This window comes from Cynocephalus volans, chromosome 4 (assembly GCF_027409185.1).
Source record: "Cynocephalus volans isolate mCynVol1 chromosome 4, mCynVol1.pri, whole genome shotgun sequence".
Lineage (NCBI taxonomy): Eukaryota > Metazoa > Chordata > Mammalia > Dermoptera > Cynocephalidae > Cynocephalus > Cynocephalus volans.
Genome location: NC_084463.1, coordinates 5489282 through 5506103, shown reverse-complemented (window position 1 = coordinate 5506103; position 16822 = coordinate 5489282). Strand labels below are relative to the sequence as shown.

Genomic DNA, 16822 nt, shown 5'->3' with positions numbered 1-16822 from the left:
CGATCCCCTTACCAGTCACAAAAAGACAAAAAAAATAGTCATCACCCCCCTGTCCTAGGTCCCAGACCAAGGCAAAGAAGGAAGGTAACAGCGAGTAAAGGAAGCAGAGAAGGTCCAAAAACCTGGAGAAAGAGAAAGGAGCTTCAGTTTCTTAGTCTCTTCCTCCAGTTTCTTAATTCGTTCTCTATGCCTGTTTCATTTTTTCTTTTATTTCCTGAGATCCAGAAATACCAGTAATTTTTTTTATTTTGGGTGAGCTTTTTCTAAGAATCTCTGTAAATACATCAATTTGTCTACTTTAAATGAAACTTCCTCTGGTCATTGCAAAGCAGAATTTTTATTAATATGACTATTTCAAATGTGACAGAGTAAAATAAGGCATTTATTTTTAAGAAAGAGACCTCCTGACAACATTCTGGGCTGGGAAAGTCTTGGAGGCTCAGTGACCCACCCTGCATATCCCTACTTGCCTGCCTTTCCCTCCCCCTGTAAAAGATAAGAACATTAGGCTGCCCCCATGTGAGATCCAAGGCTGGGAGAAGAGGAAAGCCAATTGCTAATTGCATTAAATCTAATTTCAGGTTACTGTGGGGTTTTACTCTGCCTGGATGGAGAATTACTATGCTTTAGAGAAAGCATGCCTTCAACTTTGTAAAGTATTGCCAAATCACTCTCCCAGATAGTTATACCAATTTACACTCCCACCTGTAATATATGAGTTCCTACTTTCACACATACTTGGCCACATCTGGTGTTTGTAGACTTTATTTTTACCAGTCTGATGGGTGTGAAGTGGTGTCTCATTTTGGCTTTAATTTGCATTTCTCTACTACTGAGCATCTTTTCATATATTTGTTGGTCATTTTGGTTTCCTCTTCTGTGAATTGACTGTTCGTATATTTTGCCTTAAAAAAAAAAAAACAAAAAAAACCCTAGTTACCCTTTTTGTTATATGAGTACTTTTCTGAGTACTAGCCTTTTGAATGGTCCTACATGTTGCAAATATCTTCTTCCAGTCTATGACCTTTTTTGTTGTTATAGTCTTCTGTGTGAAGAACTTTTATGTGCTCTAATGTATCACTCTTTTCCTTGATAGCATGTGGTTGTGTGTCTCATTTAAGAAGTATTTCCCTATCCTCATGTGGATAAATCCTATAATTTCTTCTAAAAGTTTTACAATGTTTTTTTAATATTTAAATCTTTTGATCTATCTACAATTTATTTTTTGTGTATAAGATAAAAATGCAATTTTATTTTTTCCATATAAACAGTTGCCCTAGTATCAATTGTTGAATGGTCCATCTTTTCCTTATTGATTTGTAATGTCACCTTATTCTCAGCCTTTTGTTTTTCCATACTGATTTTAGGATCAGCTTCTCAAGTTCCCTGAAAAACCCTTTGAGGGATTCTCTTGTAATTGCAGTGCACTTACAGATTAATTTGCCATCTTTATAAATTGAATCTTGCCATCTATGATAATAGTATATTGTTCCTTTCATTTAGGTCTTCTCTTATGCCCTTTAATACTGGTTTTCAATTTTCATTTTCTGTATAACGCGCTTACATATCTTTTCATTTTTCTTTTTAGATTTGCTTAGTTTTTGTTACCATTAACAATTGGATTATTTTTTAAATTTTTTAATTGGTTTTGATGTTATAGCAACATTAATTTTTGAACAAGAACCTTATATCTGCGATGTGATAACATTGTGGTCAAAGAATATTGTGTGTATGATACACATGTCGGATATTTGTTGAAATCTGTTCTAAGGTCTAGTACACAGCCAGCTTTATAAAGCTTTCATGTGTTCTTAAAAAGATCTTCTCTAATTTTGTGCAGGATTTGTATATGTCCATTAGATCAAACTTGTAATTGATTGTTCTAGTCATTTATATCCTTATTAAATGTTTTCTGTTTTTCTACTTCATCTGTCAGTTAGCATGATTGTGGATTTATTAATTTCTTCTAGTAATCCTGCAGTCTTTTGCATTACTAATATGAAGACTGAGTTCAAAATTGCTACAGTTCCCTGTGAATTGTTCCCTTTTTACTATTTTGTAGTAACTTTTTTATCCCTAATAATGTTTTTGTCTTAAAGTGTATTTTTTCCTGGTATTAATAGAGCTGTGTCAGTTTTCTTTTGGTTCATGGTATGCCTAGAGTAGTAGTTAAGGATGTTTTCAGGTGCAAATAACAGAAAACTTGACTACAGTTGCTCAAACAGAAGAGGATTATTTTTTTCTCAAATAATAGAGTTGGACATCTGCTCAGGAACCCAGGCTCTTTATGTTTCCATTTACCATTTCAGTGTGCCATCTTTCATCCTCGTGCTTGTTTTCAATTTATGAGGCTTTGTAGAGAGGAGTGGACAATAATGAGAACAATATTTGTTATCAGAATTTCATGGTACAGTATCCTGTTTTAGTATCCATAGAATCTATGTCCCATGATTATAAATGGCCTGCTGTTTACACACATTTTATGAAAGTTCTTTAATTAGAAGATGGAATCTTCCATTTTTAGAGTGAGTAAATATGACAGTTGCCCTTACCAAGTGAAATTGGAAAGTGCTTTTGAGGGCCTGACTTCAGAGCCAGAAGCAATTAAATACTCAACTCTTAGTAAACCAAGAATCGTTAGTTTACTAGCAAAGCATAATACAATAGATTTCAAAGCATAATGCAATAGATTTCAAAGCATAATGCAAAGTAAAAACATAGTAAGGTTTGAACAAGTTGAGTTTTTGTATTTAGGATATGTTCTATCAAGAGCTATCATTTTGAACAGTTTTTCAGAAGACTGATTAAATTTGAGTATTTTCCCTGAAACCTAACATCACTTTGTACATTTTGCTAGGGTGTCGGCCAGACCATCAGGTAGCCCTTCTTACCTAGAAAATGTGACCTCAAACTCTCTCTTTCCTTATCCCATTGTCTGAAACTTCTTGTGCACTTAATGTCACCTTTAATCTTGCACCGGACCATTAGGACAGGTCTGTAGAACCAGGAACAGTCTCTGTGTTTGCATTTATAGCCTTCAACATCTACAGAGCAAGTTGGTCTATTTTGTTTTCTACTAAAAATGATTTGCCATGTATTAGATGGTTCTAGTGCTTTCCAACAGACCCTAGAACAACATATTAATATGCCTAATGTTTTATTTATGCTACAAGTTAACAAAGCACTTACCTACATTATTTACATTATTTCACTCAGCCCTCCTTAGTACCAAGAAGAAAAGTATCTGTCTCCATTATAGATAAGAAATGAAGCCTTCAGAGCTCAAAATGTAAAGGAGCGTAATTACTGTATTCAAAGCAGGAGAATTTTTCTTTAAAAACATTGAAATATGTATTATTTTTTGAATTAGTAGGTTAAAGTGAACAAGGAGAATCGTGCTAGATAAATACTTATTGAATGACTACACTCTTAGTTTTGCATTTTCTTTTAGGCACTAAGACTGCTAATCCAATTTTGAATGCCCTTTTGTCATCATTAATCCTTGTCCAACACAATATTGTTGAACAGAAACTAGGTGTCTTTTCATTGCAGGATATGAGAAGGGTTTTTTGTATGAGATTAAGGGTTTTTTGTACGATTGTGAAATGTTTTTCCTTTCAGTGAGTGTGTGGTGTGTTTACATTGCTCACCTAATAAATTTTGTGCATTACTTAGTCATTGGATTGAAATATATGCATAGGAACTCTTGGGAAGGAAAAGTTTTTAGAAACTCATAAGTATTACATTGCACTATTTTTACACATTTTTTTCTGTGACTTGTTAATATATGACTGCAGTTCTTCTTGCTGTGGTTCCATCCCTTTCCTTTTTCCCCTGTTCTAATCAAAAAGAGCTTGTATCTTTCTGACTAATTAACTTTTACAACTTTACATTTGAAAACTCACTTTTCTTTATTCAATACACAGTAATCATCCCAATTTTCTTATTTTATTCTCACAGATCTTGATTTTCAACTAAGTCATCTTAATGTTTCTCTGAGCTATGCAACCCCATTTTTGATTTGAAGTCCCTTATTATTATTGTAATTATATGATCGTTTCTGTTTACAAACTTGAATTAATTAAATTGAATTTAGATTTTGTTGTGTTTTAAGTATTCTAAAATAATCTTTCAGCCATGGAAACAAAGAAGTATTTTCCTGCCGAGGAATAAAATTGGCAGTGGATTGGTTTTTGGAAAGAGGCCACAAAGATATTACAGTTTTTGTTCCTGCTTGGAGGAAAGAGCAATCCCGACCTGATGCTCTCATTACAGGTAAGCTCATTACAGGGAGCTGTTTGTACTAACTCCCATATAAAACCTATGCAGTTATCTGACATTGTCAGGTATTCTTAATGTGCTCCTGTTTACTCAATCTGTGTGACTTCCACGTTGTTTTGGGTGGGACATTAAAGTTGTTTTTGAGTTTGAAAACTATCTGATTATGTTAACTAAACATTAATCCTTGCTACATAAGCCAGTTTTTTGTGTTTTGGGTTTTTTTCCAGCTATGTGGAAACTTTGACTTCAAATTTTTTGAAATTCTGACCTTTAGAGACATGCTAGGAGTCAGGAAACCTAGATTCATATCTGACTTTGCCATTCACTAGCCATGACTTTGAGCTACACACTGAATTCTTTGGACCCCCATGTTCTCGTGTGCCGTATGAAATTAGACTAGATTAGTCAAATTCTAATGACTGCAGATCAAGAGACCTGTAAGACCCTGGGGTATGCTAACTGGTCAAGTAAAAAGAAATGACCAGATCTCAATAAAGTATTTATATTTATTTTGCTTTATTTTATAATTTTTAAGTATATGAGTTTCAGGCAAAGATATCCTCTGTAACTTAATTATTGTTGTTGAATGTTTTGTTCAATTTCAGTGATTCACAATTAGCATCCAATCCTTCTTATCCTTCTTTTCACCAATATTAACAAAAACTGTGAGGAACCTGTGTGAAGAAAACTACAAAACTTTTAGAATCAAAAACAAATGAAGAGACCACCTACCATGTACCCAAAGGGGAAGATTATTTGAAGACTTTATTTTTACCTACAATTATGAAATCATTGTTAAATTAGCATAAGAATGAATAGGCAAGTAACAATAGAGTACAAAGCTTTGGATTCAGACCCTAGCCTACATAACAAAGTAAGGTGGAGAGGTAGGAATAACTCAACCAATAGAGCCAAAATATTAGATAACTCTTTGGAAAGAAATATGCTTATTTAGATCTTTATCTTATACTATGTAATAATAAACTCCAGATAGTTGAAGAATTAATTGTCAAAAATTAAGCTATCAGAAAATATGAATAGTCATTGAATGGGGGAAGAAGACCTTTCTAAATTTAGAAATCTAACCCCAGTTAGAATGGCTGTTATCAAAAAGACAGAATAACAAATGCTGGTGAGGATGCAGAGAAATGGGAACTCTCCTGCACTGTTGGTGGGACTGTAAATTGGTGTAGCCATTATGGAAAATGGTATGGAGGTTCCTCAAACAACATCAGATAGAACTTCCATGTGACCCAGCAATTCCACTGCTGGGTATGTACCTAAAGGGATGGAAATCATCATGTCAAAGGGATACCTGCACTCCCATGTTCATTGCAGCTCTGTTTACAATAGCCAAGAGTTGGAACCAACCTAAATGTCTATCATCAAACAACTGGGTTAGGAAAATGTGGTATATTTACACAATGGAATACTACTCTATCATAAAAAAGAATGAAATGTTGCCATTCACAGCAACATGAATGAACTTAGAGAAAATTATGTTAAGTGAAATATGCCAGGCACAGGAAAAGAAATACCACCTGTCTTCACTCAGTGAAGAGAAATAACATGTCTTCACTAAGTGAGAGCTAAAAAATAAATAAAACAAAGGAAGAAAGATTGAACAATCACAACAATACATTGAACTTTCAAAAGGAGAGAACAGAACTGAGGTTAACAGAGGTGGGAAAGGAGGAAGGGGAGAGGGGTAAGGGAAGAATTAGTAAAGGGCCACAGAAAATGATTACATTGTATAATGTTGGGTATATTAATTATCCTGATTTGAGCATCACATATTGCACACAGGTATTGATGTTCAACTTTGTATCCCACAGATATGTAAGATCAACCATGCTTCAATAAAAATAAATAAAATCAGATTTCAACCAAAAAAAATTTTTAGAAGAAATTATGAAAGAAAAGATAGATATAATTACATCAAAATTTAAGCTTCTGCGTTTTGGGAAACTCTTAAAAGTGAGAACCCACCAATTGCCTAAGGAAAAAATGCAACAAATAAAGAATCCATGTTCTTCATATCAAGAGCACATACAGATTGATAAAACAAACACACAGGTCTGCCCAGTATATAAATGGTAAAAAATGAAAGGAATAGACAACTCACAGAGTACAAGTGCCAAATATGAAGAACAAAAAGTTCAGCCTTATCAGGCATTAAAGAAACGCAAATCCCAACAATTTTATTTTTCATCCATCAAATTAGGAGAGATTAAACTGACAATACTCAGCACCCTGAGGGAGTTACTCAGATGCTGCTGTGGAAATTGTTACAACCTGTCTGAAACACAGTTGCTCTTAAATGCTAATACTCTTGGGTCTACTAGTTCTCCTAGGAATAAGCAGTCTCATGAAAATAAGCAGAGGTACAGGCGAATAGTTAGGAACAAAGACATTTAGTGCAGTATTATTATGTAGAATAGAAAAAACTCAAAGCGTACATTTATTAGAAGAATGGTTCAATAAATTAGGTTATTTCGATATGATAGGATATGCATTAGGATATTTAGGCAGAATTTGTAATGATCTGAGGAAATGCTCTTTTACATAAAAGGCAGGTTTTATTATTGTGTTGTGTATATATACACATACACGCATATATACACATTTTGTCAACAATGGAAAGAACAAACTACACAGAAAATGACTAGAAGGAAATAGGCCAAAATGTTAACAGTAACTGCCTCTGAATTGTGACTTTATGAGGTCTTTATTTCTCTCAACTTCTTAGTACTTTTCCTTACATTCCTAATTTTCTGTAAGGAACTTACAATACATTGATAATTGGGTGAGGGGGAAAGAAGTAAACTGGAAAAAAACCAAAACATGTAAGCATGTAGATGACTTGAAAGCTTCTTGAGCATGAAAAAAATATGAGATCGGGAAGAAGGGAAAGTCATAATACACAGTGTGAGGTGTGGCTGAGTTTAGTTTTTAGAATACCAGCACACCAGTCTCTGGAACACGTCAGTCTGCAGTTTACTTTGTAAAATGCCAGAACTCATGTTAGAGGTTTTTAGGGTAATAATTCTCTTGACTAAAAACCTTAACCAGATAATACCCAGTAAATTGAATAGTAATTCCACCTAAAAGAGGCTTGATAAGAAATTAAAGTTGTCAGAGTCATAGATTCAAAACAGTACTTTTGCCAATTTTCCATTCATTTAACAAATATTTAACAAGCACTAGCTATGTATCAGGTATTGTGCTAGGAACAAGAGATTTAGTTAACTTACTAGCTTTACTGACTCCATATTTATTTAAGTTAGTATTATTTATGTGTCCTAATTAGTATCCTTTCACCCTCATTAGCAGTTAAATGTAAATTAAGCAAGGTGATGGTGGCTGTTTGGTGGACCAACTACACTGATTCCACCGATCACTTTGGTGAGGATCAAGGCATAGGATATATGAGCAAACACCCCCTCAAATAATCAAGTACCATGGATGGATGACTCACGAACATATGACAGTGAATAAACTGGAAGACTTCAGAGCATGCATCATCTTTAAGTGGCACATTTATTCATTCCACAGATGTTCCTTGAACATCTATTGATATGCTTCATGGGCTGGGTACAGATGGATACAAAGAAATGGCACATGGTGCCTGCTCTCAAAGTGTTTATAAGGGAAGCATATAAATTTATAATATGAAAAATCCTGTAATTGAGACTGGGCTTTTGATTTTGTATTGGTGTTCTGTGATTTTTAAGAGATCAACAATTGCATACACTGATTCAGCAAAATTAAGTTGAAGAGCACAGTGTTTATTGAGAGCTTGCCAGGCACTGTGCGAGGTGCTTTTACCATGTCAACTCATTTACTTCTCATAGCCTATCCACTGCATTTGAGGACACAGAGAAACAGGCTCAACAAGATTGGGATTGGGATTGCCACATGTGGGAAGATTGATCCATGACTTGCTGATTCTAATGCCCATATTTCTGCCTCTACTGCTTTTCTACACCAACATTCTGGTGTCAAAGAACTCTCATGTGAGGAACATACATCATCAAGTTCATATGCCAGTATTAGAGCTGACCCTCATCACCCTGCCCTTCCTTCTTCCTGCATACCCTGCTCATGCTAATGCTGTGGCAACCGCAGCCTTTGTGTGCCTAGTTTACATGTTTGTCCGATCCAGTAGGACTGAGACCTCTTTGAGGACAGGTTATTAATCTCGATGGCCATAGACACCTAGCATAGTACATGCCACAGAGAACACATTAGTAATTGTCTGTAAGAGATGGATTTGAATAAAACTATTAATGCCAGTATTAATAAGCATGAGAAGTAGTGAGCCTTTTTTATTATTTAAATCATAGTTTCTGTAAGGTTGTATCTGGCACTGTTTGCCTAGTTTATATTCATGGGACAATAGGGGATAGAGGAGCAAAAGTAGGAAGAAGGGATGGGTGAGAAAGACTTTTTATCAGTAATCAAAATATGAACTTCAGCACCTTTTTTTCCCTAAACCACTAAACAAGTCAGTAGAGTTATAGAGCGCAGAAAGAGTATGCCAACCAGAGACAAAATGAGCATTACTCTACCTATCCTTTCCTATCAATGGCTGTTTTCCCGACTTGATCACTTCTAGTCCCTTACTCGGTCCGACCCCTGTGAGCACGCAGGCATGTGTAACTACATGTTTCATAGGAAAGGACAGGGAACACGTAATAGCTATGACCGTAACAGCACTCTTGGCCTTGCTGCCTCCTAGTTCTTTGAACTTTCTGCATTTTAAGATTTTTTTTTTTTTCCTTTGCTGCCTTGACTACTTCTACTACTACTTTTCAAACTCTCCCACCTTCACATCCACTAATTAGAACAAAACAACTACAAAATACACAAACAAACTTGAAAGGAGAAGAACTGTTGCTCACCCTGAAGCCTACACAGCTGCTCTGTTAGAATGTCCTTGTGACAGGAGTGTGTAAGAAGTTATATTCTGTGTGGTAGTGCCGGCGGCCCGCCTCTTAAGCAGAAGCTTCATGTGGTGAAAATCAGAATTTGCTCAGTCCTGTTTAAGTTTTATGCTATTTGGGTGGTTGGGTTTTTTAACTATTTTTAAAGCCTTCATTATTGAAATTCCCGAAGGAAAAATGTTATTGGGAGTTACCAATTCTGCTACGACTGCAAACTGTCAACCATAATCTCTAATTAAATGATTACATATATTCAGTTCACATTATAAGAGCTCACATTGTATGAAAGTTGCCTTGTGTGTTATGTATGTATTTATTCCTGAAATTCTACCCTTATTATTCTTGCAGATCAGGAAATTTTACGTAAGTTAGAGAAGGAGAAAATCCTGGTGTTCACGCCATCCCGGCGAGTCCAGGGGAGGCGAGTGGTGTGTTACGATGACAGGTTCATCGTGAAGCTGGCTTTTGAGTCGGATGGTATAATTGTGTCCAATGATAACTACAGGGATTTGGCTAATGAAAAACCAGAATGGAAGAAGTTCATAGATGAGCGATTATTAATGTATTCATTTGTCAATGACAAGTAAGTAAAACCATTTACTTACCAATGATACTGCTTCCCTGAAAATATAACTATTCCTAGAAGCTGCTGCAGAGTTCTTCTCCTTTTGCCACTGACCAGACCTCAGAAAGGTTTCTTCCAACAACTGGTTTCCCCACTAATCCTCAGAGGGAGTAAGAAAAACTGCAGAACTGTGCTACAGGAGGCCCCGTGTTAGTGGCAGGTCCCTGCCCTTCCCTGTGTCACTAGCAGAGCACTGAGGCAGAGGAAGTCTTGTAACACTCTGTGTGAGGAACCTGTGGTAGCAGATAGAGGGAGACTTTCCATCCTCACCCCGCAACAACTGCCTTTCAAATTCAATTTAGAGCATCGATGGCTGACTGACTACCTGATTTTTTTAAGTTGTTATACCAGTGCAAGACTAGTCATGAGCAGAGTCTACAAGTTGATGAATGGGCAAATGACATAAGCGTGTCTCATGATAAGTAAATACTTTTATAAATATGTAGAAAAAGTTCACCTGCTGCTAATCAAAATACAAATTAATCTGAAAAGTATATTTTCTCACCTATTTCATAGAAATGTTTTTTATATGCCTTACGCTGTTAAACATGTACCTAAACTGATAGACAATTTGACAGAGGCTAACTGAAGCCTCAAAAATATGGTCTTCCACTAGACCCAATAATCTCATTTCTTAGAATATATAATGGGAAAAAAAGAAAGATCAAATTATTTATAATTGCAAAATTCAAAGGCAACTGAATAATCAAGTTGCAATACATCTCATGGAATATCATTCAGCTGTATAGAATTATTACTATGAAGGCAGTTAAGAAACATGGAAAAATATTTCTATGTTAAAAAGACAAAAGCATAAAATTTTATTTGTGTTTGATTAAAGTCATGTAAAATGATGTGTGCATATGGACAATGACTTAAACCTAACACAGACATGGAAGGTACTTGTATTCAGATTGTGGGACTGAGTGATTTTATTTTCTATTTTTTAACTTTTAATGTTGCCATATTGTTTTTATAATAATAAACACTATAGTTGCTAAGTGCTTTTACTTAGCCATAATGACACTTGTGTAAGGGTTCATACATTATTTGTATTATTCCCATTTTATAGGTAAATACTTGGGTTTATTTCCAGTTCAGACATTGACATAACAAGTAGTAGAATTCTTTAATCATAACTTATTTTCATTGTGCATGCCATGAATTCTTCTTTCCTCCATTGGAAAGTCAATCCAAAATAATAAGCTTACCAACTTTAAGATTTTTTTCTGTCTCAGCTGAGCAGCACGTTAGTACAGTGGAAAGAGAATAGACTTTGGAGTTAGACATTATTGAATCTTGACTATGTCACGTATAGTGTTGGATAAAAATTACTTAATTAATCTAAACCTAAATTGGAAAAGTGTATTAGTCTGTAAAGTGGAGCGAATACTTTATGGGATTATTGTTAGGACGAAGTGAAATCGTGTGTGTAAAGTATCTGACACATAATTGGTGTTAGGTCGGTTTTTGTCTTCCTATCATATTCTTTCACCCCTCCCTTCTGTTGCACGGCTGCTCTGCCTCACTCCCCTCCTGCTTCATACTACTTCACAAGATTAATGTTGATAAAACATTGTCTAAAATCCTTATAAAATTCTGAGACCGAGAGGAAGGAAAAATTAATTAGAACATGCTAAACTTCAAAACTTATTTGAATTAAATACAGTTCAGCTTGAAACATTTTAATTTTGTTTTCATTAACAAAAGAGAACTTTAGTGATTTTTTTTATCCTATAAATATTGAATCAAAACACTGAATTAAAATTTCAAAAAGATAGGAGGGGCTGGCGAGTTAGCTCAGTTGGTTAGAACATGCTATTACTACACCAGGGTCAAGGGTTTGGATCCTGGTACCAGCCAGCCACCAAAAGACAAAACAAAAAAATTTTCAAAATAATACCTCAGAGTGAATAAATCTTGGTACTCTATCGTTATATTTAAGTTATCAACCTACTTAGGTATCATTTTTTATTATCTCCGTGACAGGTTCATGCCCCCTGATGACCCTCTTGGCAGACATGGCCCAAGTCTGGATAACTTTCTGAGGAAGAAACCTATTGTTCCTGAACACAAAAAGCAGCCCTGTCCATATGGTAACTTTGTTTATGAATATTTAATATATGCCTTCAGAACACATTATATTGTTAAACTCTTGTTAATAAAAATAAACATTTAAAATTTTGGATGGCATAGTATGTGGTTCTTTTGATTTCAGTTAAATTTAAGAAAGTGTCTTAGCCATGAAAAAGAATTATTTTTACCTATTTGGATTCAATACAAATGCATTTCCCTGAGGTAAAAAATGATTTGAAAAGCTCAGTTAATTCTACATGAAGTTAATTTTCGGATGGATAAAAATTTGGAGTTCTTACGTCTAGATACAAATCAGATGAGCATGGTTTTATCACATTACAGCAGTACATGTTGCTCTTCAAAACAGAATTTCCTACCTGATTAAACTGTCCCATTGGAAGAGAAGAGGCAGGTGGGAGTTGAGGACATGAGGTATTAACCAAAAACTCTGGAGATGATTATTAATCATTTGGCCACTTTTCTTACTGCTCTTGATAGTAAGGAAGTGAGAAAACCAAAAGTGACATTTCTTAAGAGTAAGAAACAGAGTAACACTTAGCATATCTCCCATTTCTACCTTTGTTTCTTTCATAAGTTAACATAGTAGTGCCAAACTGAATTTTCAGGGTCTGATGGTATGCTCCTTTGCCTAATTAATTTTACTCTTCGTAGGAAAGAAGTGTACCTATGGACACAAGTGCAAATATTACCATCCTGAAAGGGGCAGCCAGCCTCAGCGGTCAGTGGCGGATGAACTTCGTGCCATGTCTAGAAACACAGCAGCCAAAACTGCAAATGAAGGAGGACTGGTGAAAAGCAACAGTGTTCCTTGTAGCACTAAGGCTGATAGCACTTCTGAAGTCAAACGAGGTGCTCCAAAGAGGCAATCAGACCCAAGCATTCGGACTCAGGTCTACCAAGACCTTGAAGAAAAGCTTCCCACCAAAAACAAATTGGAAACCAGGTCTGTACCTTCCTTAGTTAGTATACCGGCTACTTCTATTGCAAAACCCCAAAGCACTACATCTTTAAGCAATGGCCTTCCATCTGGAGTTCATTTCCCACCTCAGGATCAAAGACCACAGGGACAATATCCTCCAATGATGATGGCAACCAAAAATCATGGAACGCCAATGCCTTATGAACAGTATCCAAAATGTGACTCTCCTGTTGACATTGGATATTACTCCATGTTGAATGCATATTCAAATCTGAGTATCTCAGGCCCACGAAGTCCTGAAAGGCGTTTCTCATTAGACACTGATTATAGAATAAGTTCTGTAGCTTCTGACTGCAGCAGTGAAGGGAGCATGAGCTGCGGGAGCAGTGACTCCTACGTGGGGTACAATGACCGGTCCTATGTCAGTTCTCCTGACCCGCAGCTGGAAGAGAATTTGAAGTGTCAACACATGCACCCTCACAGCCGCCTTAATTCCCAACCCTTCCTGCAGAATTTCCACGACCCCTTAACCAGAGTGCAAAGTTACAGTCATGAAGAACCAAAGTTCCATCACAAGCCTCCTCTTCCACATGTGGCTATGCATCTGCAGCACCCTGCTGTGGGGGCCCGGTCCAGCTGTCCCGGGGATTACCCCTCTCCTCCAAGTTCAGCGCACTCTAAAGCACCACACCTAGGGAGGTCCTTAGTGGCCACGAGAATAGACAGCATTTCTGATTCGCGACTCTATGACAGTTCTCCATCAAGACAAAGAAAGCCTTATTCCCGCCAGGAAGGGCTGGGAAGCTGGGATAGGCCGAGTTACGGGATTGATGCATATGGATATCGGCAGACTTACTCCTTGCCTGACAGCTCCACACAGCCGTGTTATGAGCAGTTCACCTTCCAGAGCCTACCTGAACAGCAAGAGCCAACTTGGCGAATACCATACTGTGGAATGCCACAAGATCCTCCAAGGTACCAAGACAACCGAGAAAAGATTTATATCAACTTGTGCAACATCTTCCCACCTGACCTTGTGAGAATTGTCATGAAAAGGAATCCTCACATGACAGATGCCCAGCAGCTTGCTGCAGCCATTCTAGTGGAGAAATCCCAGCTGGGTTATTGAAAGATGATGCATCTTTGTGGTGTTTAGTAGTTTTTTGTTCAGCTCAAATGCTGAGGGAGGTTTGCTACAATAGCACATGTGATCTCCTTCTCAGCAAGGAGGTTATATAGTATCCATTTATGTGAAATACTGTATCATGGAATCTGTATGTATAGCCCCACATGGTGGAAGTATCACGGGATTGCTTTACATTCAAACTTTTTTTTAATATTTCCTTTTTAAAGCTATATCTTCGGCTGGAAATTTTTCCAGTTTGATTTAATAGATGTATCTGTGATCTTTGATATTAATCTTTGGTGCATCAGGGGTTTATATGCAGCACTTTTTATCCTTGTTTCATGTTTTATTAACTTGGTGTTTATCTATCAATTGCAAGCAATTACAATACCTTCAGAATGTGGAATATTTGACTAGACTTTGCAAACTATTTTTTCAAGCCAAGCTTAATTAGACTCTTTTACAGCTTTTTAAGTTATTTTTATTTGGGGAAAGTGGGCTTCTTTGTGCTATAATCATTATTTATAGAAACAAAGATATACTACAGCACTGACTTTATATTTTAAACAAAATGTAAGTTACCAGTTTATGTTGAAATGGGTAACAGTATATATTAGAATGATTTACAGTATGGCACTTTTCATTGGGGTTTTTTTTGTTTTTTTTTTTTCTGTTAAGATATTAGTTAATCTAGTATGATTGATTTAAAAGAAAGCAGATGCAATCAGTGGAAAAAATTGTTTCCATTTTTTTTTTAAGAGGGTAAAAGCTGTAACTGTTGCAGGTTAGAGTTTTGTTATCCAGCTATGATGTGCTTCTTCTAGACAGTAGAAATGGAATTGAATTCCTAGATTTCCATTAACCTTTATTTTTAATATGTCTGTCTTTTTGTTTTGGGGCACAACAATACTGGATTAAATAACCCTTTAGCAGTACTTGGCTGTTTTTAATGAATCTAATCTCAATGCAACTTTTATATTTAATACACTCTTCAGCTTTCCTTCTATTTATCAAGGCTGGCCTGAGGTGGTTTTATGTGTTGAGGATATGCAACATTTATTGATACTGCACTATAGAAATGGTGATGGAGGAGTTGTAAATGGTAACTTAAAATTTTTGTAAGATATTGTATATTTTCCATTTTCCTGACGGTAGTTTTTTTGGGGAGGCCTGTTATATTATTAAGGCCAGATTCTTGCCACAAATAGTATAGTTTTAGAAACAGACTAAAGTCTGTTCTAGTATTAGTAAGGGATATTTCTGGTTTCAAAGTCATGGGTTTTGCTAACTGCTAAAACATTTCTGCAGATTAGAAGATTGATTTTGCAATCAGTGGCAGAAGGTTGTATGATGGACATAACTTGACTGTTGCCTCCAGATTTTGAATTTTACTTAGTGTAATGGACACATTCAGATCTGTTTCTGTAGACTTCTTAGATGCCCTGGTTGTTCTGATTATTCATGCTACAGTTTGAAGTAAAGCCCTGAAAAACCAGAAAGTACCTTTAACCGTTGATACAAATTGTATCTTTTTAACTATAAGAACTATTTTGATTTGTAGATCTAGTTAAAACACAAGTGTGTAACTATGATTAGACTTTTGGGCAACATTTTATCCCTTATTTAAATACAAATTTTTAAAGTAAAATTGAGGTCTAGAATAGGGTAGAAAATAAGAATAACAATTTAGGTAAATAAAAGTGTTTGTCCTAGTTTTATATAATATATTAAAACATATTAAATAAATTTATTGGCATTTTATTTCTCCTAAAATTTATCTAGTGTGAACTTAACTTAAAATAAAGGTAAAATGCTGCCTGAAAATAATGTCCAAGCACCTTTGACTAGGATAACATTTTCACTACTTGTGTGACACTGTGTGTTGCATGAAGTAGGATTTGGGTATACAGTAAATGCTTCTAAAAGGCATTGTGCATATTGACATATCCAATAATCTGAACCGTGTTCAGCAAACTTAATTCAGGAAAGTGGTGTTCTACACAATTGTTGCTGTTGTGTTTGAAGTGAGCGTGGCACTCATCTGTACCCAGAAGTAATACGGGCGATGCCACACAAACCACCTGAGTGGCGTCTGAGAGCGACCCTACTCACTTGTGAAACTGTTCTCCTTGATTTTGTCAGTCACTATAGAACAAGTTTAAATGTAGAGGCTAACCCAGTGCCAAAAATAGGGTTACAAATGTATAGTTAGCATACCTTTTCTTTGATTCATATTCTAAGAATCTTTTTTAGGATGAAAACACTTTCAAATTGTACATGTAGATTTTGTTTTCATTTTCTTTGTTTAAGCATTTTAATTATTTGAAGATTCTGCTAAACTTTACTAAGTTTATTTAAATGACATCTTAGGTGAAATGTATATGACATTTTTAATTCAACCTAATGTTTAGCTATTTGTCATTGCTTCGTGGATGTTAAACTATGGAAAAATATGGAAAACTATGGGCTAGCTGCCACCTGTACTGAAGAGAATAGCTCTGAACTACTCACACTGAAATCCTCCAGTATAATTAATTGTGAGTTAAAAAACAGCAGTTTTTTAATGAACAAAGGACAATTTGTCCCCCTTTTTTGGAGCACCAAAGTTACTTTCCGAGCTTATAAGAATGGCAGACTTTAGGTACAGCAAATTCTTTTTTGTCTAAGGCAGTAAGTAAAAGGGGTTCATCATTAATTTAAATCCACAGCTGATGGTAAACCTTCATTTTAGCCTAAACTTTCTCCCTAGTCAAGTCTTTTGCCAGACTTGCTAATAAATAACCAGAGAGGTGTGTTAATAAAATTGCCAGAAGTGGTCAACTGATAGA

The 16822-nt window shown here is 35.7% G+C and overlaps 1 protein-coding gene across 2 annotated transcripts in view; it reads left to right on the top strand.

Annotated features, from left to right (window-relative positions):
• ZC3H12C (zinc finger CCCH-type containing 12C) overlaps positions 1-14929 on the top strand; it is a 55380-nt gene extending 40451 nt beyond the window's left edge. For both annotated transcript variants that reach the window (XM_063094438.1, XM_063094437.1), the window contains exons 4-7: positions 4136-4275; positions 9576-9810; positions 11842-11948; positions 12601-14929. In XM_063094438.1, the coding sequence (XP_062950508.1) occupies positions 4136-4275; positions 9576-9810; positions 11842-11948; positions 12601-13997 (1879 nt within the window). In that variant the 3' untranslated portion in view covers positions 13998-14929. The remainder of the gene's footprint in view (positions 1-4135; positions 4276-9575; positions 9811-11841; positions 11949-12600) is intronic.
• Positions 14930-16822: the final 1893 nt, after the last annotated feature.